The sequence below is a fragment of the Peromyscus californicus genome, unplaced genomic scaffold (assembly GCF_007827085.1).
Source record: "Peromyscus californicus insignis strain IS unplaced genomic scaffold, ASM782708v3 Scaffold_20__1_contigs__length_68692818, whole genome shotgun sequence".
Lineage (NCBI taxonomy): Eukaryota > Metazoa > Chordata > Mammalia > Rodentia > Cricetidae > Peromyscus > Peromyscus californicus.
Genome location: NW_026294503.1, coordinates 4,327,918 through 4,355,321, shown reverse-complemented (window position 1 = coordinate 4,355,321; position 27,404 = coordinate 4,327,918). Strand labels below are relative to the sequence as shown.

General features: G+C 42.9%; 1 protein-coding gene across 1 annotated transcript; it reads left to right on the top strand.

The window, feature by feature from the left end:
* Positions 1–76: 76 nt before the first annotated feature.
* Positions 77–26,503, top strand: Ywhaz (tyrosine 3-monooxygenase/tryptophan 5-monooxygenase activation protein zeta). The gene is made up of 6 exons (XM_052747632.1): positions 77–226; positions 2,788–3,092; positions 20,961–21,084; positions 21,749–21,912; positions 22,003–22,098; positions 24,504–26,503. The coding sequence occupies exons 2-6, from the start codon at positions 2,799–2,801 to the stop codon at positions 24,561–24,563; spliced, it is 738 nt and encodes a 245-aa protein (XP_052603592.1). The 5' UTR covers positions 77–226; positions 2,788–2,798; the 3' UTR covers positions 24,564–26,503.
* Positions 26,504–27,404: the final 901 nt, after the last annotated feature.

Sequence of the window (27,404 nt, the reverse complement as noted above, 5' to 3'; positions counted from 1 at the left end):
GAGCTGTGGGCACCAATCAACGGTTGCCATAGCAGCGTTTGACGTCATCGTGCGTGTGGTGCCCCTGCTGCCGGGGCTAGTGATTGGAGGAAACCCCGTGTCTGCGGAGCCGCTGTAGCCTGTGAGCAGCCAGATCAGGGACAGAGTCTCAGCCTCGCCGCCGCCACCGCCGCCGCCCCGAGACTGCCGAGCCGGGTCCGTGTGCCGCCACCCACTCCGGACACAGGTGAGGAGCCTCCCGGGCCGCCCTCCGCGCCCTTCGGCCGCAGCCGCCCGGCCGCCCGAGACGGGTCTCCCCAGGAGGACCCGGGCGGCGGCTCGTCCCCGCCGGGCCCGGGCAGGCGCCCACCGCCGCCCCCGGCCGGCCGCTTGCTCCTGTCCCGCCCGCCGGGGTGCTCGCCGCCCCGGGCCCCGGTCCCCGGGGTGCCGGCGGATGGGGCGCCCACGCGCGAGACCCCCCCACCCCCCACCCCGGGGGCTCCCGCTGCCGAGGGCGACCGCAGTCCGCCCCCGCCGGCACCCCGCTTCCGCCCGCGACCGTGACTCGGCCGTGGCGCAGGTGAGGCCGCCCCCACCCGCGGCGCCCCCGCCGCCCCTCCCCCGCCGCCCGCGCGGGGGCCCCCGGCCAGGGAGAGCGCGCGGCCCCGGGGTGGGGCCCGCCGGGGGGCCCGGGGCTGGGCTTCCTGCGCCCGGCCGTGCCCGAGCGAGCGAGCGGGCGAGCGGACTCGGCGGGCGCGCGGTGGGGGAGGGGCGCGGCCGGCGGCTCGGCATGGGGGCGCCGGGGCGCCGGGTCGCCGGCGGCCGGGGCCCGGCGGGAGGTGCGCACCCTCGGGAGGGCCGCGGCCCCACGGCGGCGGCGGCGGGGGCCGCGCCGGGCTGGGTGGGGCCCCGCCCCTCCCCCTCCGCCCGCGGCCGGGGGCTGCGGGGCTCCGGGCGGACACCCGCCGAGGGGACCCCGCCCGGGCGGGAGCGGGGTGTGTCCGGCGCGGGGCGGCCGCGGTTCCGCTTCTGCGGGCGCCGCTGGCATCGGGGCCCCCGGGGAGGGCGATCGGCTCCCCCCACCCCCCGCCATCGGGCCGGGCCGGGGCGGGAGCGCGGACTGCTCCTCCCTCTGTTCGGGTTGGGGGGGGGTTCGCAGTCGGAGTAGGTTGGGCTCCTTGACACAGTTCCGCCATGACAAAGAGAGAGTCGGGGACTAGCGCGGAGGCGCCAGCCTGGGCGGAGCCAAGGAGGGGAGGTGGCTGCGGATGGCGCGGACGCGAGGACTAGTGCTTTAAAGTCACCGAAGCGCGGTTTCGGTTTGCCCCACCCGCCGGCCGCAGGCAGCCAAGGGTTAAGTGGGTGCGGCGAGTCTCCCCGCAGTCTAGAGGCGAGGCCCGGGAACACTAGTCTTCCTGCGAGAAACCTAATCCACTTCCCCTTCCACGGCAGAGGCTGGCCCGCGAACGTTCGTCCTGGGCGTACATCTTTTTTTTTATTGGGAGCAACGTTAACCAGAGACCATTTCTGATGTTAGATTTCGAGCCCCCGGGGGGAGCGTGGGTTCCCAGATTTTAAATTGTTATGCACTGAAGGTACTGTGCCTCGAATTGAGCTTAGCCCAACGCATGTGTCAGTTGAGGATGCTTCTCATTGATTTATGAAAATAGAGTAGTGCTTTCTGGAAAGGGAAAGGAAAGGGTGTGATAATTGCCATGGTAGGTGGCAGTGGCTTCTTCGGACTTTGTTTAATAGTGCATTCAGGTTGTGACTTTCATTAAAATTTGTTTTGTGGGATCACTATGATTTACGATCTTGCTGTTGACATCGTTTAAGGAAAAAAATAAGAAATAAATTGGGATCTAGGGAACTTTAAAATTGCGTGAAAGAAAATTAACTGCGGAAACATAGGAATAGCTTGAGTAATGAGTTGTGACTGCTAGAAATAATGCAGGGATTCTACATCCAAACTGCAATAATGACATTGGAAGCACTTGGATCCTCCCATGCCTATGTAGTAGGAATTGAGTTATGAGAGTGTGCTACGTAAGTGTGCATATAACTCCATATAGATAGATATATTTGGTTTTGAGCTAGTAGTTTTATATTCAAGATATCTTAAGCAGTGATTAGTCATTTTCTTCAGGTAATTTTCATTCTATAATCAGCTGGCAAATGTTAGACTGGGGTTGGGGAAAATGATAAGTAAAATTTAATCACTGCTGATAAGTAAATAGAATGAAGGTTAGAATATCTGAATTACATTACGCTGACATGACTCATGATTCTGGAAGTGTGGTAGAATAGGTAGAAACTTGAAAGCTGTGTATAGGCGTTATAGGTCCCAGTCTGGTGTGTTCTGCCCACACACACACACACACTCACACGAGAAAGCTGCTTAAGTGCAGATCATTTAGTGGTATTGGGATCAAGTTGAGCTTTTAACCAAGGAAAATGGGGGTTTTCTTTTGTTTTGCTTTTTAAGGACACAAGTTTATTGACTACATGGCAAGGGACAGCAGGCTGAGCAGTGACAGGAGAGAGGACCGCCTCAAGGTGGTCTTTGAGGTCACTCCTAGCCTGTGTATGCTTTGATCTTACATGAAATTGGAGTCTACACAGTTGTACTAAGCCACTGTTAATGCGCAGGGTATGCTAATTTTTTGGTTGATGGGGCCTGCATATTAATTCCTCATGTGACTCTTTGAACATAGCTAGAGTTGAGATACTAGAATACCTTATTACAGCAGGTACAGTGAGCTTTTCTAGTAGGAATTTTCTGAATATTCCTTTTTTTTCCCTTTGCAGAATATCCAGTTATGGATAAAAATGAGCTGGTGCAGAAGGCCAAACTGGCCGAGCAGGCTGAGCGATATGATGACATGGCAGCCTGCATGAAGTCTGTAACTGAGCAAGGTGCTGAGTTATCTAATGAGGAGAGGAATCTTCTCTCTGTTGCTTATAAAAATGTTGTAGGAGCCCGTAGGTCATCTTGGAGGGTCGTCTCAAGTATTGAGCAAAAGACGGAAGGTGCTGAGAAAAAGCAGCAGATGGCTCGGGAATACAGAGAGAAAATTGAGACGGAGCTGAGAGACATCTGCAATGATGTGCTGGTAAGAGTCGTCGGCTTTAGCTGTAACAAACTCAGGATTTTCTTTTTCTTTTAAAAACTGGCTGTTGTAAATGAGAAATTGTCCATCTGTCATTTAAAAGATGCTGGAACAGTAGTGGATCATTTCTGTAAAGTAAATGCAATAATGTTTGTCAATTAGTTCGGGTTAGATAGAAACCAAACCATTCCACTGCTGGTTTGTGTTCCTGTAGTGCTAGAGCTGATGATAGTCATAAATGTATGTATATGATGAACACAGGGATTTTACATTTTGTTTTATGTAAGGAATGTGGTAGAGACTTCACTGTAGATCCATTTCCCTTCTCTGGATTTGCCATTATGATAATAGAGTGAGCCTACTGTGCAGAAAACTGGTTTGCAATTGCTTGTTTGGATTTATGTGTTAGAAGTCAACTTTGAACATTGACAAACAATGAAAGGTGGTTATGAATAAACTCAAACTTAAGTCTGAAGGATCTAGGAGTGTCATAAGTATTTGGCACCTACTGTGTTGAAGTACTGTGCTTCTGAGCTAAGAGAATTAAACGGTACGTTTGTGTGAGTTTCCTGTTTTAAAAATAACATTTTTTTTTAATCAGAAAATTGAGATAATCTAATAGAAGGACAACTAATTAAATTGCTGAGGCAGGACCCATCTTATAATCCAGGCTAGCCTTAAAACTCATGTTGGTCCTGCTGTCCGATTCTCCCAAATGGAGTCACTACACCTGGCAAGTTAGAATTCTCTTAAGACTTTTTATTGATAGGAAAGTTTTGATTCCTGAATTGTACTTTTTTTTAATCCTTCAAAAAATTTCAGGCTTTTAAAGATTGAATCCATTTTAAGATAAAAAACAACTGAAACCACAATCTTATGTGACTTCTGCTTTGGGTACATTTTTGTTTGTTTGTTTATGTAATAAAGGGTTTTATAACTGCTGTTTTCCCAAGGTTGGAAAGTTCTATATTGAAGATAAATAATTTATGTATGTTAAAATTAGCTAATTAACATTGAAAATTGGAAAAGTATCCATTTCATAATAAAAATGTGTTGGGTTTGTTTGTGCTTTCCTTGCTAATTTACATATCACTAGTTTTATTAAGCCCTAGTTGGTTTTGTGGGGTTTTTTCCCTCCCAACTATTGGTTTTTATTTTGGCTTCAAAGGGTGTATTTAACAGATGTAATTTCTCCTACGACAAAAACATTTTAGGGATAGAAGGGACATGCTATAACATTTACCTTCTGTGAGCTTGTTTGCAACTCCAGGTAGGTGTTCGGATGTGTTCCACAGTTCTGGAATTCTTGAGGCTCTTCCTAAGGAAAAACTAGCAGCCTCAGCTGTCTCCTCTTGCTTTCCTTACGAAGAAGGAATAAATGAGGACAGATGAATGAGAACGATGCAGTTAGCTGTCAATAGCCTCTTCAAGGGTCTGTGAATGGCTTCTTCTCACTTCCTGCCTGCACGTGTGCCTCCTTCAGGAGGGCCCAGCTTTTCACAAGGCCGACGTGAAGTGTTTCCCTTGAAAGCTTAGTGTCTTTACCGTGTAAGTGACTTAGAGGATTGTAAAGAAGCTTTGTCTCTGCTGTTGGTCTTTTCAGAAGTACAGCTCTGCTTTGTAGCATAAATGCTCAGATACTGTTGAGTAGTTTTTTGGGAAAGAGGATAGTAGAATCAGGTCAGCAGTATGCTGGTATGCCAAGGCTGTTTGGTGTTTCAACTTGAGAAGGCTCAGTAAATACCTCTGTGGACGTCCACCGGGTTTTTCAGAGAGGTGATGCCTTCTTAGAAATAATTTTTCCTCCTTTCTAGTAAACTTAGAGTTAAAATACTTCTCTTAGGAAAAAAAGTACACCATTTTGCTTTATGAATCATGGGTGTGGTTTCTTTCTCTGAGAAAGTGAGCAGCTAATCTTGATGAATTCCTGTTACTGGCTGGTAGCATCAGTGATGATTGCAACTTACTGTTCTATTAATCACCTGCATCGTATTAGCTGAGGAAAAAATATTCCTAGCTCTTCAACAATCCATTCTGGTTGTGTGCATTGTCAAATGCTTAGTTCATACCATTTACAAAGTATACCAAAAGGGAAGGCTGGGTGTATTACCACATAGAATTGGTCATTAGTGTATTTGTCAAACATGGATTTTTTTTTCCTTCCGTAAGACATACTCCAGTCTTTCCTTTCTTGTCTGTTACTAGGAAACTATGCAATATTGAATCTGATATAATCTTCCTTTCTAGATACTTGGACCAACTTTCTTTGTGAGAGGACCCCAACACTAGTGATAATTCTTCATACACCCAAAAGATAGAGCCCCCAATAGGGTAGTCTATGTAAGTCATAATCAAATGAATTACTATATACTAGAAAGCCTATATTATAGTATGGAAAGTGCTTAAGATTTTTTTAAAATTTAAACTACAATTTTACAGTGTGGGACACTCAGTCCTTCTAAGAAAACAGTTCAGTAGGAATAACAGGTGTGCTAAGCATGGGGCTATTGTGGGGATGCTTGGTGCAGTTGCTGGGCAGATTTTTATCTTCAGTCCTCAGAATTACTATTTATTAACTAGTGGAGGAGCAAGGTAAGAAAACCAGGCAGCATTTTAGACAGGGTTTCTCTATGTAGTTTTGGTGCCTGTCCTGGATCTCACTCTGTATGTAGACCAGGCTGGCCTCGAACTCACGGAGATCCGCCTGGCTTTGCCTCATAAGTGCTGGGATTAAAGGCGTGTGCCACCACCACCCAGCCTTTTTTTTTTTTTTTTCTCCTTATGTCAATATGTGTCTCAGACTTTAAAAATTGCTATGTAGTCTTTATTTTTAGCTGAAAATCACTAGGTGATTTCTATTGGAATAAGGACACAAGAATTTTGCAGTAGTTGGAACCCATCTTTACTGCTTTCTAGATGTATTTATTTACAAGACTTTGATTTGTGGCTCTTGGTATTTTAACATTTAAAGAACTAAGATGATATTGTAGGTATAGTGCCTTAAAGGAAAGAGTAATGGAGTAATTGGGAAGTGCCTTTTTTAGGTCATTTGGTAACCTCATCTTAAGGGATAGCATTCAGTGAGGAGTTTTACATAGTTAGGGAGTCTGAGGTAAAAATGAAAATGATGTACCGTGGTAAAGGAAAATGAGTTAGAAAGGAGGGTGGTACTTATTTGAACAACCAATGACTTGACCAAGAGCGCCACATTCCCTGTTCTTTCTTGGTAAGCAGTACCTAAGAGGTTAGAGTTATGTGTAAAGTAGACGGAACATGGACCTGTGTAGAGGAAACTTGTGAAAACACTAACAGTGATTGGGAAGGTGAATTGAGGTGAGAATAGAATGAGAAATACAACCCCACGAGTCTCACAGTCTAAGGGGGAATATTAGAATCACCCCTTGAACCTGTCCCAGAAAAGACATTTTCTTTCTTCCTGGCTTACACATTTGAATCCAAGGAGTCAGAAATAAATTACATCAGTGTTGTACTAGCTTACAGAGAGGCTTTTTTTTTTCCTTTAAGGTCAGTTTATCATTGTCATACATGATAAACGTACATTGAAAGTGGTACAGTAGAAGCTTCCTATTTGGTTAACTGATAGTCCAAGTGTATAATCATAGTTGGCTTTAAACATTTGTTGTAAATTAAAACAGATATGCGTCCAATTGCCTGTTTTTCAAATGGGATCCAGGTCTTTGCTTTCTCTGTATAGATCAGTTCAGAAACATATTTCATCTTCGTAAACTGTATCTTCTATAAGATGGAATTTAAAATGAGAACTTAAATGTTTGATAGGCCATCAGTTTAGAATGTGACATTTTTTTTTAATCCTTTACTTGTTCATGAACATCTTGTCGTTATTTGTATTAGGAACTTAATATTTCAGTATTAATGAATAATCATGGCCAGTATAATGACGTGCCTAGTGTAAATTTCACAGTAAGCACTGGGTTCATTCTTGGTAAGCTTGTGGTTGCTTTTAGGGACTAAGGGACATGGAGTGGTTGGGAAACCCAGCTCGCCTCAGACATCTTACCCAAGTTTTGGACATTCGGGTTTTTGATGAAATCAGCTTAACCGTTCTTCTCAATGAAGTGATATTGGTTAATTTAACAAATTGGGTGAGGCTTCTGTAAGGGCTGCTCTCATTGTTACAACATTAGTCAGTAGAGCACCTATAATTTCTCCCAAGAGACAACGGGACTAGGAAGAGAAATGGGCACTGGTCAGACCTTGAAAGATTCATTACAATATTATAATAGGATTAAGGATTTCAAAGGGCATGGAAAACCTGTACAAAGAAAATGACGCAAATTTTGCCTGTGGGAAGTAGGTAAAAATGTGACAATGGTTGTCTTATCAAGAAAGTTAGGACTTGGTGCAGTGGCTCACACCTTTAACCCCAGCACTGGGGAGACAGAGGCAGGCTGAGTTCAAGGACAGCCAAGGCTGCATAGTGAAGTCCTATCAGCACACCCTCTTCCCCCAAACAACAGAAATGTCAGGAAGCTGTATTTTTGCTTTTCTCCTGCAGCCTTGGGAAGGGAGGGTTATTTGGGCTCACCATTAAGGGTACAGTCCATTATGGTGGCAGCAGAGCAAAGCCTCTGATCCCATTGTGTCTGTAGTCAGGTTCATGATCCACTCATGGGATGGTGGTGATGCTCACATTCAGGGTAGGTTCCCAGTTCAGTTCAAACCTCTGAAAACAGTTTCACAGAAATAGAGGTGTGTCCTTGCTATGATAACACCTTGACCAAAGCAACTCAGGGAGGAAAGGCTTTTTTTTTTTGCTTACACTGGAGGCAAGAGCTGATACAGAGACCATAGAGGGATGCTGGTTACTGGTTTGCTCAGCCTGCTTTCTTACAGAACAGTGGTTCTCAACCGTTTCCAATGCTTCGACCTTTTAATATGGTTTCATGTGGTAACCCCAACCATAAAATTGTTTTCAATGCTGCTTCCTAACTAATTTTGCTACTGTTAGGAATTGTAAAGATCAGTGTTTTTCAATGGTCTTGGGGCCCATTACCCCCAGGGATCATTACCCATAGGTTGAGAACCACTGCTTTTAGGCCCTGGATAACACCACCTAAAATGGACTGGGCCCTCCCCTATCAGTCACTAATTAAGAAAGTGCACTATACCTGGATCAGCTTGTGATAAGTTTACGTTAAACTAGTTAGGACAATTGATCTCTTGTCAACTTGATACAAAATCATCACTGTCAAGCCATAGCCCGTCCTTTATGATCACGTATGAATAGCAACATTCCATTATAAACATTTCAAAATTTTAAAGTCCCACATTCTAAAAATTCAGTCTCAAAATCCAAAGTCTTTGTAAAATTCCAAAATCTGTCAAAGTTAAGTCTCTCAACTGTGAGTTCCTGTAAAATCAAAAATAAGTTGAGTACTTTAAGAAGGAAGAGCCAGGGCACAGTCACAATCAAAGCAAAGCAAAACCAAACCCAAAGTATAAATAACTCAATGCCTAATGTCTAGGATTTGCTCACAGTCTTCTGAACTCCTCCAAGGGGCTTGGGTCATTTCTCTGGCTCTACTCCAGCTGCTGCTGCTGTTGTCCTTGGTGGTTATTCCATGGTACTGGCATCTCCAAAACTCGGGGATCTGGGCTGCACTTTTACCAATATGCTCTCCTCATGGTGCCAAGCCTCAACTTTTTTACATGACCCCTTCAATCCTCAGCCTTCAACTGCTGCTGAGGCTGCACATTCACCAATGGCCCCTCAGAGTGCCAAGGCCCCAGCTGCTGTCCATGATTCCTTCAAAATCAGTACCTCCTTGGAGACTCTTAGACTACCAAGTTCAGCTGCCAGCTCATGGTACACTTTGACTACCTCTGGAACACAGTTCCTGTGTGCTCTCATTATTTCACCTCAGTAATGCTAGTGTCTTGTTCGTCGCTGCTAATTTCTCAGCTCCAGCTAATCAGCATCAATTGTCCCAGGAAAGCAAAAGGTTTCACTTAAATGTGCTGGTCTCTTGTTAATCACAGCTGACTCTTCATCCCCAGCTTACACAAACCACAGACACTTAATTCACAATAGCAATATACAGTGCCTCTAATAGTCTTGAAGTAACTCAGACATCCCTCCGGAACTTCACAGGCCTCCATCATATGCATTTCTCTCAACACTTTTATTCCAAGCTCCCACCTCACCAAGCTTTGAACACTCAATGGCTTTTCTCTTCCAGCGTTCCAAAGTTCTTCCACAATCCTCCCCAGAGCAACATGGTCTGGTCTGTCACAGAAATACCCCATTGTCCTGGTATCAGTTTTTGTCCTGGGTTACTGTTGCTATAATGAAACACTTAGGACCAGAACAACTTGGTGAGGAAAGTCTGTTGGGCTTACACTCCCACATTCACTGAATCGTGGCAGGAGCTGATGCAGAGGCTGTGGAGGAGGGATGCTGCTTACTGGCTCGCTCAGCCATGGCCCTCCACCCACAATAAGCTGGGCCTTCCCCATCAGTCACTAGTTAAGAAAATGACCTACACGCCTGCCTACAGCATGATCTTAGGGAGACATTTTCTTAGTCAAGGTTCCCTCCTTTCAGATGATTAGCTTGTGCCATAATTTTTATAATAAAATATAAAACAGTTTCTATTTTCTTCAGCTCTCTAATAATAATAATTGTGTACTAATATTGCTTTTTGCAGAACGGGACTTGACTTCTGGGGCATCTTTAACCTATGAAAGACTTAGGATTGCTTTTCCCTCATGAATCTAATACATATTTTAATCTTTTGAGTGATTAGCACATAAAGAGAGCAGAACCTAGAAAATAACAAGGCCTTTGTGTTCTTGACAGTACTGAAAAACATACATTTTTTGGTTCTAGAAAAGGGGTGATTTTTGCTGAAGTGTGGGGTTTCCAGACTCAAAGTTAAGGGTGTTCTAATGTCAACTAAATTCTAGTAAGCTTCTTAAGTTGTCTAGGATGCTTGGGATTCTAGTGTGTCTTCCGTCTTAGTGCCGTAACCCTTCTGTACTATGACAACCTCAAATGAAGGGTAACTGGAGCTCATGTGTGCAGGAATCTTAGGACAGCTAGCTGTCTTGGCTCAAAGCCAGATTACTGAAATTGCTGCTCCTAATCCTCTTCTGCAGACTGGTAACCTCCATGTTCCCTGCTTACTGTTCCACCTTTCCACATCCTTCACACTGGTTCCTCCAGGACACTCCCCTAGGCAGTACCTGTTACATTAGAACTGCAGTGTTGCCACATAGAAAATGGTGTTGCTAAGCATAAATTTGCTCTGAGTTATCAACATTTTTTTTTTTTGTTTTGTTTTGTTTTTCGAGACAGGGTTTCTCTGTGTAGCTTTGCGCCTTTTCCTGGAACTCACTTGGTAGACCAGGCTGGCCTCGAACTCACAGAGATCCACCTGGCTCTGCCTCCCGAGTGCTGGGATTAAAGGCGTGCGCCACCACCGCCCGGCGAGTTATCAACATTTTAATACATTTTAAAACTCAGTTTTTTTGTGTGTGTATGTGTGTGCTGAGGTAGTACTTTGGGGAGTCAGGACAACTGGGATAGCTTGTTCTCTCCTTCTAGAGTCAAGTGGTCAGACTTGGCCTCTAGCCTTTACCCCTCTGAGCCATCTCACTGACCCTCATACCATAGATTTTTTTTTTTTTTTTAATTTTTTAAACCAAGGTCTGGCTGTATCCCTGGCTGGCCTCAGAATTTACAGATGCCTGCTTAAAGGTGATGCACTACACCAAGTCCTGATTTATCTTAATGGACAAAAACAATATAATAACCTTTCTTTAAAAGATGTTATTATTTTATGTGTGTGGGTGTTTTTCCTGTCTGCCTATCTGTACCACATGTGTGTCTGGTACCCAAAGAGGCCAGAAGAGGGTTTCAGGTCCTCTGGGACTGGAGTTGTAGACTCCAGTTGTGAGCTGCCATGTGGGTGCTGGGACAGGAAACCAGGTCCCCTCTAAGATCATCCAGTGCTCTTAACCACTGAGCCATCTCTCCAGCCACTAAAAAGACTTTACTGCTGTGGCTGGTCATTGACTTGGACTGAGGCTTTTACTGTCTTTTCTCAGTATTGTTCAGTACATTTCTTATAGTAGTTTTTATAAAACTTTCGTTCTGCACATTTGCTCATACTTGCCAAACCCCTGTGAAGCCCTTCGCTTCATTTGGTGCCGTCCCCGATGTCAGCTTTTGCTCTTCTCATCTTTCCGACCCCAAGGGCGTCTGATCCCTTACTCTCACATTGCCTACCACCAAGACCTACAAACACCCAGAAATAGACTCTAGGAAAATGGTCAGAAATGTGGGGGTCGAGAGGGACAGGTATTGGTTAACTCCTAAGGCTGTTTGAAGTAACACTGCTTTTGTGAGAAAGTCCTTAAGCTGGGAGATGACTCAGTGGTTAAGGGCCACTGGCTGCTCTTCCGGAGGACCCGAGTTCTTTACTGTCACCCACATGGTGGCTCAGAGCTATCTGTAATTCCAGTCCCAGGGGATCTGAAACCTTGTTCTAGCCTCTAACCAAGTATACACATGGTGCACAGACATACGTGTAGGCGGAACATGTATATACAAAATAAGTAAGTTTAAAAATAAAGTTTACAGTGACATCCGTGGACCACATTTAACCCAGAGGCTCTGATGAAGACCCTTGGAATTGTTTCTGTGACAGTAGAATTGGCAGTTGAGAGCAGTGTTGTGTACACAGGCTTCAGTACACTGAGAATAAACAGCTTAGTTGTGTTTAAGCTTGATGTATTTATCAGAACCATGCTCTTTTGGCTAATGACTTCTCTTCGTTGTCCTTCGCTCTTATCCGAGGGGATTCTCATCAGATCCTATTTCTGTGTCTTTCATGAGGATCATGATCTGCCCTGCAGAGGGCATTGCTGTGTTAATTTCTGTGACTCTGTTCCATTTCCGTCTGTGGTAAGGAGTGACAAAATGGGAAGAGGCTATGCAGACTCAACTGTCCTAGGGTTAATATTCATTGGCCCGTTATTTTATAAACCCCATGTCATAAAAAGGAAATACAAGAAGCCTCTGCTTGTAGGTCTCAAACTAGAGAGGAAAAGGGCTTGGGCACAAATAAGGCAGGGGAAGCAGCTTCAGCTTTTTGAAGTTAAATTTTTTTAAAGGAGTGCTGATCGGGAATTTAGAGAATTTGTGTTGTGTGTTAAAACAGGTTAAAAACCAGTTCAAGTATTGGCTAGGGATGTGGCTCATTTGGTAAAGGAAGGGCTTCTGTAATAAGCATGAAGTCCTGGGTGTCATCCTCAGCACAGCTTAAAGGGCAAAGTGGTGTGTTGTGGGGTATTTGTACACTGTGGGAAAATGTATTGCTGTGATTTGTGTAATAAAAAGCTAAACAGCCAATAGCTAGGCAGGAGGTATAGGTGGGACTTCCGGACAGAGAGAGAACTCTGGGGAAAAGGCAAAGTTGCCAAGCCAGAGGAAGCAGCATGTACAGTACAGGGGGTGTCGGGGGGGTGGAGTGTGTGTGTGATGAGCCCTGTGACAGAATGTAGAAATGGGTTAAGCTGGCAGGACAGAGAAAGACTCGCAACAATGTGCATGCCTGTAATCCTAGCACTTATCTTAGGGCTGGAAGTTGAAGAACATCTTGTAGTACATAACTAGTTCAAGGCTAAAGAAACTGTCTCAAGGGGAAAAAAAAACTTAATAAAAACTCTGTTAGGGGTACCATTCCACTAATCTCAGTACCCCAAGCAGGAAGCTAACCAATTTGTGGTCAGTTGGCTACATGTGATTAAAACCTTGACTTTGGGGGCTGGAGAGATGGCTCAGAGGTTATGAGCACTGCTTGCTCTTCCAAAGGTCCTGAGTTCAATTCCCAGCAACCACATGGAGGCTCACAACCATCTGTAATGAGATCTGGCGCCCTCTTCTGGCCTGCAGGGATACATGCAGGCAGAATACTGTATACATAATAAATAAATAAATCTTTAAAAAAAAAAAAAACCCAAAAAAAACCTTGGCTTTGAAAATTGAACTGTAAAAAGAAAATGTTTGAGACAAACATTTCTAAAAACGGTGTGATAATGCTGGAAAGATGACTGACTCAGTTGGTAACGTGCTGTGTAAGCATGAAGACCCAAATTCAGATGGCCAGCTCCTACTTAAAACGCTGGACAGACCACCATGGCACATGCCTACAGTCCTCACTCCAAGGAGTCGGAGACTAGCAGATCCCTGAAGCTCACTGGCCAGCCACCCAGCTGAACTGGGGTCCAGGTCTATTGACAGACCCTGTCTCAAAAAAAAAGGTGTGTGGGGGAGCAACTGTAGAAGACATCTAAAGTTGACCTCTGTCTGTGTGCACACAGCTTTATGATGGAATTATTTGGTAATGGGACCTTTTTTTTAATGAGGCCCAAGGTTGATGCCACTTTGGAAAAGGACTGGGGAAAGAGGGAAAGAAAACATGCTCAAGGAATAATTTTAGCAAGTACTGTTTGGTGAGTTGGTCAGGTGTCTGATTGTTATCCATATTGATTAGCAGTTACATTTTGGGTGGGGCTTTTGTCGTACTGTTTGTTGGATGGTTGTTACTTTGAGGCAAGATCTCATTCTGTAGTTCAGACTGGCCTCAATCAGTATTCTTGCCTAAGTGTGAAGCTTCACGGGGTTGTTAAACAGTGGTTCCTCCAGGTGACTGTGTTCCTCCATTGTTTCCCCAGGGGCAAGTAGTTCCCCTTCTTCACTCGGGGTTTTTTCTTTTTTTTTTTTTCCTGTTAAAAACCGTATAAAACTATTCTGTCAAGCCTTAAATTTTATGCAGATAGATACCTTGCTTATTAATTTTGGGCATAAACTACTTTATGGTATTTTAGGGTGACCTTAACATTTCTCAACCCAAGGGATTACTTTATCAAATCTTTTTTTGGCTTAAATAAAGGTGTGCTGTGTGCTTATTGTTGGAAAATGCTTTGGAGTTAGTAGTCAAAAACATAACCTTTCATCACTTTTCATTCCTTCATATCAGGCTTTTAAAGGTAGGCAACTGTTGATGAGCCTTTCCTCGTGCAGCACTTAGGATTTTACTGTAGGAAACCAAACATTGCATGGGGGTAAGAGCATCGTCAGTGGCTGTACGTTCCCATTAAAATAAGCTCTAGGCAGCCACTGTGCCCTTACCATCCTGTGAGCCCTTCACTAAGTTGGGTAGTTTGAAGCTACTGAGGTTACAATTCAGAGGGGAGTTGAAGCCATTTTGGCCACAAGGGGGAGTAAAAGACTAAATTCAAAAATAGTGACCTGTTACAATGAATTTATGGCTTAGCTTTTTATTTCAAATTTTAAGAGACCTAGAAATAATGGGAAGTTCGATAGGTCTACAGAATAAAGTAAAAGTGCTGGGAAAGAATAAGACTAGAAATGTGAACCATGTTGTGCTTGGGGATTGGACTTCCTGTTGAGAGGATATTTTAGTATTGTGACATGGTGACATGATCTAAAATGGAGGAATGGGTTTTGGATGCTTGCTCTTTCACATTTGTTGAGGCCACGTTAAAGTTAGTTCAACTACATTTTCAGTTTTAGTTTACTAGCTTTGGGGGGATTTTTGGTGTGTGTTTTGTTTTCATATGTAAGATTAAAGTCTTGTGTAGCCCACACTCCTTGAAATCCTGGTCCTCCTGCCTCTGCCTCCCAAGTGTTGGCACTTCCATACTAGCCTTTGTTTTTGAAATAGGGCATAATTCATATCAAAATTCAGACTGGCCTCAAACTTGGAGCAGTTTTCCTCCAGAGTTCTAGGGTTATGAGAACAAGCACCAACCCTACTAAGAGCTTGTTCTTACTAATACCATTTTATGTGAAGTGCCAATGTGGTAATTACAATTTGATGACTAGTTGCTGAAATACTCTCAGGACAAAGTGAGAACTTTCCTCCCAAATCTCATATTTACAAGCCCATCATCACTGTTGGTATGCTATTTCTGCTAATATAGAAATAACCAGCTCAATTAGGAAATTTGAAACAGAGTGTAAAACAATATTGGGAAGAAAGAGCAAAGCACACTGTTAAACCCATCTTCTGGAAGCTCTTCCTGCTTGCAAGGGTTTCTCCTAAAAAAAAAATTTTTGACTACGTATGTCTGAGCACATGCACTGAAACCAGAGGACATTGGCAAGAGTCAGTTCCTTCTCTGGGGTCTTAGGAACTGAAATCATGTCACCAGCCTTGGCACAAGGCCTTTAGCCAGTGAGCCATCTTACCCCTCCTGGTTGGTTTGTTTTTTTGTTTTTTCCAGTATGAGTGTTTTTGCTCAATTTTATGTCTGCACACATGGCATGCTTGGTGGTACCCTTGGAGGCCAGAAGGCGTATCCCCGGGGCTGGAGTTGCAGGTGTTTGTGAGCAACCTCACTGAGCCACCTCTCCAGCCCCATTGTTTTTAAAATAATGATTTTAACCAGGAATCTAACAAAATTTATCCACAAACTATTTGAGTAATCTATAAATCTTATTTAAATTTCACAGATTGAACCATCCATCATACTTGGTAGATGGTTCCAGAATTCTGCACAGGGTCATATTTTACATACTTCACTCACATCCTTAAATTGGGCCAACTTTTTTCATGGTTTAGTACTTTTCCCCATTTGCTTTGCAGATTGTTCCTGGATTGTTCAGCATTTGTAATTCCTCGTCGTTTGAAGTGAGGCTGTGTTTGGGGCAGGGGCTCAGGTGTGGTATTATAGTGAGTGAGTCACACTTGGGAAGCATGAGCTGATGTCCTGTTCCTGCACTAACACTTTGCAGTCTGTTTTTAAATGTATAAAGTAGCCAGTGGTTTTGGTTTTTTTTTTTTAAGGGTAAACTCTAATTATTACTTGGTTAAAAGTTGTATGGTCTAAATGACTTGACTTTAAGAAAGGGGGACAGTGCTCTTGAATTTCAAAGAAACTGAGAGTTAGTAATGGGTTGGAAAACGGTGTATTTGAGACACATTCCTGGGGTAAAATGGAAAAGACTTGACATTAATGTTGTAGTGAAATGAGAGAACTGGGCTGAAGACTTGTGTCCTAATTGTGTGTCTTGGTGATGGTTAAGGCCAAACCTCCAGACAAGCTTTCCTGCTTCCTACTGTCTACCTCTGGTCTTTGCTGTTCTTGGTCTAGAGTCGTTTTCCTAGTACCATGGAACTGGCTTAGAAATGCTTGGACTGCTGCGTTACTGCTGCTTGTGAACATTTGTGCTTACTCTGGCACCCAGACTTGTGCTTTAAATGAGCAGGTTAGGTTTTCAGAGACATTCATTATCTGACAGTATCAGCCTCAGTTTCTATTAATTGTTTAAAAAGTTAAATGATGAATTGGTTCATTTTTTTTTCATATTTGAGAAATAAGTCTTTAAGATGCTGGGATAGTAAAAACTCCTCTACTCAAGGTTGTTCTGAACTTTCATTTTTTTTAGATTAAGCTGTTAATTATGCATACATTGTAATTCAGTCAATTTAATATTTGAGAATCTTAGATGTAGGCAACATGGTAGGTTTTTGGTTTTGGTTTTTATTGTTGTTAATTGGTTTAGAGCCTGTTGTTCTGACCTACGGGTGAGGTTGAAGCAGGATCGCTGCTTGGACAGTATCAAGGTTCTCACTTTGAAAACAAAGTTGAATGTGTGAAAAGTTAAAAGGAGTAAAATTATGTTTTAATAATTGGACCTGCTCTGAGGTAAAAGTGAAAAACCCAGCCTGTCATTTTCTTGTCTTCCGGTTTATTTTATACCTCAGTCTTCTTGGTGTGTGTGCAGTATTCTATAGTGTGACATTGTCTAATCCCTGGCTGCCGAAGAAAGGCTGTTTCTTTGTTCTCCTTAAACTAGGGCGTCTAGAAGTAGACGCAGTGTAGGTAACATTTGAGATAAAAAATAGCTTTAGGAAGAATGTAGTGTTTAAATAAAAAAAAAAAAAGTATTTTAGCACAAAAAATAATTTCCTGTTCTTTTGAGGTGGGTGGACAGTAAAGAACAGTTGCTGGATTTTACTTGAAAGTAACTGTTCTTGAAAGAGATACGTAAGTAGGCACTTGTTAATCATTTTTACTGTGTGGTCCTGTGCTGTCATGACTGTTTTCATGGCAGTTTAGGCAATCATCATTGCCCTCCCCAGTTTTTATTTTTATGTGTTGTGGGTGTTTTGTCTGTGTGCATGTTTGTGCACCATGTATATGCCTGGTGTCCTTGGAAGGCAGGCAAGGGTGCCAGATCCCTTGAAACTCAAGTTAGAAATAACTGGGGAGCTACCATGTGGGTGCTGTGAATTGAACCTGGGTCCTCTGGAAGCAGCCCATGATTGTAATATCGGGGCCCAGCCTCACTGCTCTTTTGACATTAGCACTTACTGTCTAAAGAAAATAAGTGTTATTCACTCCTAGGTTTAATTTTTTTAAAAAATATTGTATCATCCTTGGAACTAGAAAATTAATTGTAATAGCCCTTGTATTGACAGCTTTTTCTGTGAAGAAGAGTGAGAAATGCAACGGTCTCTCTGTCCACATGAGTAGATTCCCAGGCCCCAGTACATGCTGGTTGGTGCCTATTGTAAGTTGTAACTTTTTCAAATGTTTTTGACTGTTGTTGATTTATAAAAAAACCTGTGGTTACGTCCAGAAAAGACAGGTGTGGCTTTTGTGCATCACACTAGCTGTTTTTGTTCATAGGATCCTCCTTTTTATATCAGAGACAGACAAGCAATGGTTATTCAAATGGGTGTTTCGTAGACATACTGAAAATTAATGAAGTGAGTTAGTCACTTCAAGGAGGACAATGTTTGTTGTGGTGATGATGAGAACTCTGGAAAAACTGTTACTAAGTAGTCTTGTGTTCCAACAACTTTTTAATGAGTGCAAAGGGATATTGTGAGCATAAAGCTTGGAGGCATAAACATGAATCGCAGACATTCAGTCTTCATTGTGGTATATATACTTCCCTTATACCTTACCCATTATTCCACTCTCCTTTTAAATTGGGTTCTCATTACTTTCATGGTACATTGTAAGTGAGCAAACTTTAGGAGATTGCGTTGATGTTTCACAGAATTTCCTCTGTGTGTGCATGTGCACTTTCAAAAACAACTCTTGCCTGCTTTGCTGCTCTTTTAAACGTCCCTTTATCCTTTGTTCTTACTCTTCCCTGTCTGCTGCCGTCAGTGTAGTCTTTACTATGGCGTCCTTGAGTAGGTAATTGGTTTTGGTCAGTTTGATAGTCGCTTGCCTCTTGTGTTAACCTCATGCAGTGCATTTGGAGTTTAGATTTGCAAAAGACTATGTTGGTTTTTAATCTCCTTTTTAAAAACCCAAGTTATCCTTTTGAATTTTAGAGAACTCATTCTCTACCCAGCACTTGTCTACTAGTTTATTTAACTGGTCTTTTTGGGTGATGACAGGGAAGGATTTTACTGTGTACTCGAAGCTACCTCCATCCGATTGTCTCAGTCTCAGTGCTGTGATTATAGGCATGCACCTCCAGGTCAGCTTTCCATTTAACTGTCTTTCTTCCCTGTTGGAGGTGGTGTGTTACCCTCCCACCCTTTCATGGCAGTTGTTTCTCCTGATAGCCTCCAGGTCCTCAGTGCCCGTCTTGATCCATGGTCACACCAAATACAGTGTGGTACTGAGCCTTGTACCTGATTGGCCTCTCTAGTTGTATTGCTTTATTTTGGAATTGCATTCTCCTTTTCAGTGGACATAACACATTAATGAGGCAGAGGAAATACATCATGATAGTACTCAGATTTGTGAGAATAGTTGTAGTTTGTACTTTATAGATGGGGAGGGGGAGTAGGAAACACATACCAAAGATGCATCGCTGTGTACTGTTGAAATACGAAATATTATGACAAATTCATACTAGAATTTCTGTCTCACTCATCAATTGTTCTGTATGACTGTTAAAGCTGGCTTACTCTTCCTTACAACTCTGGCTTGGCTGGCCAAGTTGTTCACATGATATTGGTTCATTTGATTAAGCTAGTATGTTGGCTATGGCAGGAATACCCAGTGACTCCAAAAGCTTGTGTGTGTCCAGGTAGCTGAGAGTGGCCGGCCTGTCTCTCAACAGGACAGTTGAACTTCAGAGACCTTAAGTTTAGCAGAGAACAAGACCCACAGTCACTTGTGCTGATTCCTGCTGCATCAGCCAGTCAGCAAATCTAGCCTGCACTCAAGGAAATAGGGGGCAAATTTTTACCTCATTTGAATGACAAGAAAGTGGTGCAGGTCAGGTTTGAAGAAAGTCTACCATAGTAATTTGCAGCATTATGAGCCAAAGCTCCTGTAAACGTAATTTTGTGCCACTATGCTATTGGAAGGTTTAAGGAGTGTACCATTTATACTTCTCTCTGGCTCTGGTTAATACCTTTAAGTTAGATGCCTACTTCAGAGTTGAGATTTGGGAAGTGGTACTTCTGTGTTACTGCACTCCTAATCAGTTGTTAGGGGTACAGAAGTTACTAATAAGTCAGTTGCTGACTCTTAGTACCCTTTATCAACACTTGGCTTTACGTTTTTATATCCTACTCATCACACACACTGGGGATTGATTCCGTCACTATGTGAGGCAAGTGCAAGGCCACTGAAGTACATTTCCAACCCTTGGGGTGGTTGGTTTTTTTTTTTTTTTTTTTTTTTTTTTTTTTTTTGGTTTTTCGAGACAGGGTTTCTCTGTGTAGCTTTGCGCCTTTTCCTGGAACTCACTTGGTAGTCCAGGCTGGCCTCGAACTCACAGAGATCCGCCTGGCTCTGCCTCCCGAGTGCTGGGATTAAAGGCGTGCGCCACCACCGCCCGGCTGGGGTGGTTGGTTTTTATTTGAAGGATGGGGCTATGTGTTGAGGCAGGGCAGGGTCTCCATGTGTGTAAGCCAAACTCTGCTTGAACTGAGACTTCTTCTGTGTTGGCTCCAAGTGTTAGAGGACTACAGGATGCCCATGCTGGCTGCCCAACTTACATCATGAAGAACTGAGTCACTTTTAAGTTACTTTATCTTTTTGTTTGGTTGGTTTTTTGAGACAAGGTTTCTTGGTGTAGCCTTGCCTGGCCTGGAACTCCCTGTGTACATCAGGCTGGCCTTGAACTCCTAGAGATCCATCTGCCTCTGCCTCCTGAGTGCTGGGATTAAAGGTGTATACTACCACCGCCCACCTGAGTTACTGTGTCTTTATGACCTTTATTTCTACACAGAATGAGTAGCAAGATTTAAAGTTGATTCATTTACCTCCCCCATCATTGGAACATAGGTGTTCAAACATTCAAGCCTCTTTAGAGACTAGAAACTGGAATTTAGGTACCACTTCTCTTTTTAAGAGTTGGCTTGTTTGGGGTTCAGCCCAGATGAAAATGGACTTTACTTTGATTTTCACAGTAACAGTTACTAAAAGGTAGTAGGTTTGGTGAGAGTGTTTTATTTACTTAGCTCTCCTTTTCTCCTTCCAATGCAATTGCATATTTGCTTTAAATCAGCTATAAAGGGTTGGTTTTATTTGGTAAGTGACAATTCCGGTAAGCTTTAAGTTAATAATTTTAAGCAAAACTAGAGAATGAAATTTTATCATTTGTAATGATCTGTAGACTAAAAAAGGAATTAATTTTTACATCTGTAGCCTTTTCACTGCCTTGATTGATTAATTTATATTTTTGAGACAGTCTCAGTTTGTAGTCTAGGCTGGTCTCAAATTCATGGCAGTCCTCCTGTCTCAGTCCTCTGGAGTACTAGGGTTACTAGAAAAATGAAGTTTTTGTTTTGAAATCTTTTCTAACTTAGTCTTCTTCACTTTGGTTTGTAAATGTTACCTTCTTACCACTTGTTTTGTTTTCTTCCTCTGAAGTCTCTTTTGGAAAAGTTCCTGATCCCCAATGCTTCGCAAGCAGAAAGCAAAGTCTTCTACTTGAAGATGAAGGGCGACTACTACCGTTACCTGGCTGAGGTTGCTGCTGGGGATGACAAGAAAGGTAAGGTTGGTTTGCTTAGTTGAGCTTGTAGAAAGTGGTTGTGTGGAGAACCCAGCTTGGAAGTCCCGTCCGTCCTTTCCGCTGCTTCGAGCACTGAGGTAGTGTGCTGTGTCGAGCTCGTTCGGCTGTGCCTTCTGCCTATGCTGGATTTTAAGCTTGAAGCTTCCTGAAAAGCCACTTGGTGTACAAGAAATGTCTTCTCATTGTTTGCAGAGGTGAGATGAGGAATCCCAATGCCCCCAGAGCAGAATGAGGAAATCACTGGAAGTAGACCGGTAATGAGGTTCCAGCACTGCTCAGTATTAGTATTTAGTTTGTGTGTGTTCGGAGGTCAGAGCAGTGCAGTCAGGTTCCCTGGGACTGGAGTTACAGACAGTTGTGAGCTGTCGTTAGGGTGCTGGGAATTGAACCCAGGTCCACTGGAAGAGCAGCCAGTGCTCTGAATACGAGTCATCGTTCCACCCCGCCCCCCACTTCCAAGTTGTTTTTCTCACAACAGTAGTGAGTGGCTAGTGTGATCCGGGACACCACTTTGTTTGTTTTAAAGAGTCTAATTTGCTTGAGATTGTTAGATTTCATTTTTCAGCGATTTTTGAAAGGTTTGGCTGGAGTAAAGCTGGAGCACAGACTTTGAAAGTGCATTTTACTGTGATTTGTTTCCCAGGAATTGTGGACCAGTCACAGCAAGCATACCAAGAAGCATTTGAAATCAGCAAAAAGGAAATGCAACCAACACATCCTATCAGACTGGGTCTGGCCCTTAACTTCTCTGTGTTCTATTATGAGATTCTGAACTCCCCAGAGAAAGCCTGCTCTCTTGCAAAAACAGTACGTATTTCACCTGTTACATGGAAGGAAATGGAAGGAAGCAGTCTTCATTACCTGGGTACTGAAGTGTACTTGTTTTTGCACTTGCAGGCTTTTGACGAAGCCATTGCTGAACTGGATACATTAAGTGAAGAGTCCTACAAAGACAGCACGCTAATAATGCAGTTACTGAGAGACAACTTGACAGTGAGTACTAGCAGCACTGACAGTGCTGGGGTGGCCAGAGGTGCTGGGCTTGAGGACTGTTACTACAGGGACTATTGATGGTCTCCTGAAACTGCTAAAGACAGTGTCCTGTCTACTGCTGCAGTGTTTTCCTTTTCATCCCAGAGTTGGGTGCTTAATCAACACAAGTAAAGCTGGATCCAGGTTTCTTGGGGTAGAGAAAGGGGGGTCATAAGTTACAGGCTAGCCTGGACTACATAATGACTGCCTACCTGGGCTACGCAGCAAGATTTTATCTCAAAAAAAGAGAAGGAAACGTGGGGCTGTGTTTAAATTGCTTTGAAGTTGGTTTTCTTGTCCCTTAGTTGTCCCACGTTTTCGTGTGGCTGTGATGAGGTGCTGTGTGACGAGGTGCTGTTTGTAGTCCCCTGGGGAAGGTTGTTGCAGTTACTGCATTGCTATGCTGAAGAGTGGAAGATGAACCAAAAGAAACCAGCAATTCTTAATACAGATTGAGAATTCATTTCAGTTGTTTTTATTTATTAAATTTGGGACCCGAATAAAGCCTATGCCTTACAGTTGGCTTCCTGGGTTTTCCCTTCAGATAAGTATTAAATTTGAAGTTTTGAGGCTTGGGTAAAAAAGTTATCCAGCATCTGCTGTGTGTCAGGGAAAGGTAGGAATGGGTGTGTATAGTCTAATATTTCTGTCTTAGAGACCTAGACCACCCTTTGACGTGTTCCGCTTCCAACTCTAGTCTATTGCCAGATAACTAGAATTATTTTAGTCAATGCAGTTGGGGTTGTCTATAAACTTAAGAGACTTAAATGGAAAAAATGAGGGCTAGTGTAGAACTGAAGACTTGCCCTGTGTGCTGGAGATGGAATTCAGGGCCTTGTACATACTAGGAAGGTGCTTTACCACTGAGCTGTATCCCCAGCCCGAATGAAAGAAAATGTCAACTGTAACTATTTTTTAATAATAAGAATATTTTGAGGGAGATTTAGCTCATCGAAGAGTGCTTACCCAGTGTGTGTGAGGCCCTGAGTTTAATCTTCAGTACTGCTAAAAAAAAAATTTTTTTTTTTTTCTCTCTCAATTTTCCTTGCCAAACACCAGTGGGGAGGCTGAGGCAGGAGAAATGAATTCTAGGCCAGCCTGGACAATATGTACGACTTAATGTCAATTTTTTTTTTTTTCTTACTTTGAAGTGTGAGGATGTGGTATTTAAAGTAGACCCTTGGGTGTCTAGTACTGTGACACTCCTGACCTAGTGCTTCATCCATCAGCTGTGGGGTGGGGGTACAGCAGAGTGCACAGCGGCCAGTGAGTGAGCAGGAAAGGGAAGAAGGCTCTGCTCTGAACCTGTCACTCTTCCTGTTTACACCGAGCCTCGTTAATGGGCTGCTGTCACAGGCTGCTTGACACCACCAAAAAGAGCTGTTCCGCATTACACCTTCTAACATGGGAGCTTGACACAGAATTCTGAAGCCTTACAGTTAGGACCAGGGAGACAGGAGACTCATCTCTCCTTGTTGAATTGGAGCTTGCACACAGGCTGCACGGAGTCATTTGGCTAACTTTATATGACCCTAGACTCTGCTTTCTAGGCCACACAGTAGGGTCAATACTGTTAGGTTGGGTTTCTTTCCCATCACTCTTCAGTTTATAATTCTACTTGATCCTTTTTAAGTGTTTTTCTTAAAATATTTTTATGTTGAAGCAGTTGGACTAATTTAGAAGCTGTCTTTTAGCCGATTGAAACATTATTGCCATAATGAAAAGTTAATAATGGAATCCATAATCCTGTCACACTGTGAAACACTTTTTTGGGGGGGTGGGGGTTAGAATATTTGGTTCTAACCATAACATTTATTCAGCATTCATTGTAATTCTTACCAGTACAAGGTTTTCCTCATTTGAAATGTCAGGTAAAGCTCAGTGTGCAGTTTAGCTCAGTTGATTGGTCCACTGCTACTTTTAGAAGTGTGTGCCTTCATCATGAGTAATCTCATCCATTTCCATGATCAGAGTCTTCCCTGAAAACTATTAATTTTAGAGTGTTGGTTTTTAAATGTTTAATAGTTGGGGATTTTGAATTTGTTTTTCTATATTTGAGAATGGGGTTTGTGTGTTCATGGGGATGAGAGGACACTTTGAGGAGTGGGTTGTTGGGCTTGGCAAGCCCTGTGGCTTAGAGACTAAAAGGCTAAGATTTCCTCTTTCTCTTATGAATAGCCACTAGTTACCTGAATCTGTTTTGTTTAAAGATAGGTGTGCTGTGAGTCTGCCTTGCCTAAGGTCAGGCTGTTCTCAGGGATCCTTTTTAAGCTTTTCAGCTGATGTGTGTGCAAGAAAGGTGGGGGATTGTTTTTTTCTTTTTCAATCTGAAGCATGCTGAAAAAAATGTCTCCCTCTCTTACCAGTTGTGGACATCGGACACCCAAGGAGACGAAGCAGAAGCAGGAGAAGGCGGGGAAAACTAACCGGCCCTCCAACCTTTGTCTGCCTCATTCTAAACTTTACACAGTAGACCATTTGTCATCCATGCTGTCCCACAAATAGTTTTTTGTTTACGATTTATGACAGGTTTATGTTCCTTCTATTTGAATTTCTATATTTCCCATGTGGTTTTTATGTTTTAATATTAGGGGAGTAGAGCCAGTTAACTTTAGGGAGTTACTTGTTTTCATCTTGAGGTGGCCAATATGGGGATGTGGAATTTTTACACGAGTTACACATGTTTGGCATAGTACTTTGGGTACATTGTGGCTTCAGAAGGGCCAGTGTTAAAACTGCTTCCATGTCTAAGCAAAGAAAACTGCCTACATACTGGTTTGTGCTGGTGGGGGATCAAAGGGATAGTTGGTTCCAGTCATGAGTGTAGTTGTTGTGGGTACTTTAAGGTGTGGAGCACTTGTGAGGCTGTGGTACACACCCACACACACACCCCTTGGATACACCTCGGGATTGTGTGTCTCTGCGTGCACACTCTTGGCCACAGCTCCAGAAGTGGTCCTTAGATAAAGTTGTGACCCAATTTACTCCAATAAGGGCAGAAACGGTTCACATTCCATTATTTGTAAAGTTACCTGCTGTTTGCTTTCATTATTTTTGCTACACATTTTATTTGTATTTAAATGTTTTAGGCAATCTAAGAACAAATGTAAAAGTAAAGATGCAGTAAAAATGAATTGCTTGGTGTTCACTGCTCCATGTGTATCAAGCACAGCGGTAAACAAAATCCCATGTATTTAACTTTTTTTTGTTTTGTTTTTTGTTTTATTTTTTTGCTTTTGTGATTTTTCTTTTTTGATACTTGCCTAACATGCATGTGCTGTAAAAATAGTTAACAGGGAAATGACTTGAGATGACGGCTAGCTTTGTCTTAATGTCTTAGGAAATTTTCATGAACAATCCAAGCATAATTGTTAAGAACACATGTATTAAAGTTCATGTAAGTGGAATAAAAGTTTTATGAATGGATTTTTCAACTACTTTTCTCTACAGCTTTTCATGTAAATTAGTCTTGGTTTTGAGACTTCTCTAAAGGAAATTGTCTCCTTCCCTCTTGGCAGCTAATGGGCTTTCACCAATTTTGAATGCAAAATTAACAACAACAAAAACGCTAATGTAACTACCGTTCTCGCCCACGTTCCCATATTCTTCCCCCTTCTTAGCCCCTTTCAAAATTGAAGTGGACCTTTTATTCTGGGTGCAGGGGGGGAGATTGATTGGCAAAAGGTAATGTGTTCCATTTAAAATTTTGGTCTACGGCGTTTTCTAACTTAGGAAGCCACAATGTTCTTGGCCCATTGTGACACTGGGCAGCATTAACTGTTAGGTTCTGTGCTTCCAAATCGCTGTTGGTTTTTGAGAATTTCTTGATGCTCTTACAGCCTGCCTTTGATTTCCAGCCCTTTATTTCTATTTGTCAGGTGCACAGGATCACTTCCTTTTTACTGTCTTGTCACCAACCATTCCGACTTGTTGGCCGTGTATTTGGGAAAAGGCCGCATGATCTTTCTGGCTCCACTCAGTGTCTAAGAAACCCCGCCCGCTTCCTCTGCTTGCACCCCACAGCCTCCCCTCATCCTCCCTCCTCCAGCCCAGCTCTCCTTGGTTGAGCTTGTGTTGATCTCCCTGGAAATCCTGCCCTGAATGGTCTGTCACCGTCTCCCTCGAAAACCCTTCCTCTTCCTCTTCTTCTCCTCAAGTAATGATGGGGCTAAGTCATTCCCAAAGCTCACACCTACCGAGTATTTCCTCAGTACTTTACAGAAAACACCAAACACAAATGCCATTTTAAAGAGGTGTATTTTTTTTTCTTTTAGAATGTAAGCTCCTCAAGAGCAGGGACAATGTTTTCTGTATGTTCTATTGTGCCTAGTACACTGTAAATGCTCAATAAATATTGATGATGGGAGGCAGTGAGTCTCAATGATGAGGGTGAGAAAAATCCCAAGCACTGTTCTGTGGCTTATTTCACTATGATCTGATCACATTCCGAAACATCAGCCCTGTGGACAAATTGTCCCAAATACTGCATTCAGATAAAAGTGCAGTGGAGGTGGGGGGGTATTTTCAAGAGAAAGAAAATCACATGCATTTGTGGTGCCATGGTGCATCTTCATTCACAACTCAGTTACCTTGACTTTGCCTCAGCTCCCAGGCCAAGGAGAATTAAGCTATGGACAGCAGGATGTCATCTCATTCAAGTAAATTACAAATGATACCTGAAATCTGTCACGTTTGCCTAATTGGCTATTCATATGCATTAGACATTGCTAAATTAGTTTGATTCTGAAATTGTGATACTTAACCTGCTATTAGTTATTGATGTTTTTTATGAATAGTGCCCAATAGATGAAGAAAGATTTGCAACTTCAAATTTTCCACCCCTTGGAATTTGAATAATAAATTTGTTTTTAACTTATTTCCCTAATTGTCCCAAATCAAGGCTTCATGTCTGTTTTGTTAATATAACATAAAGCCAGGACGTTGTGGAATCCAGCAGTGTTTTTGTGTGTGTGTATGTGTGATACCAGAGTTATACCTTTAAAAAGACAGAGTTGGACTGTTTGAAGTGGAGCAGCGGTTCTGTGCTAAGGTAAAAGGAATTTTGATCTCTGGCCTTGGCAGTTGGCAGCTGTTACTTCCTCATACTACCAAGAAGAGGAGGTATGGGGTGAGAAAGTCGGGGGAATAAGTGTTTTATGTCTCACAGAGTAGTTCTAAAGCATACTTGGCGATTTGCCAAGACCGCTTTTTAAAGCTTAACCCCCAACTTCACAGTGAAACTCGGTGATTGAACACTGACCCAAGGA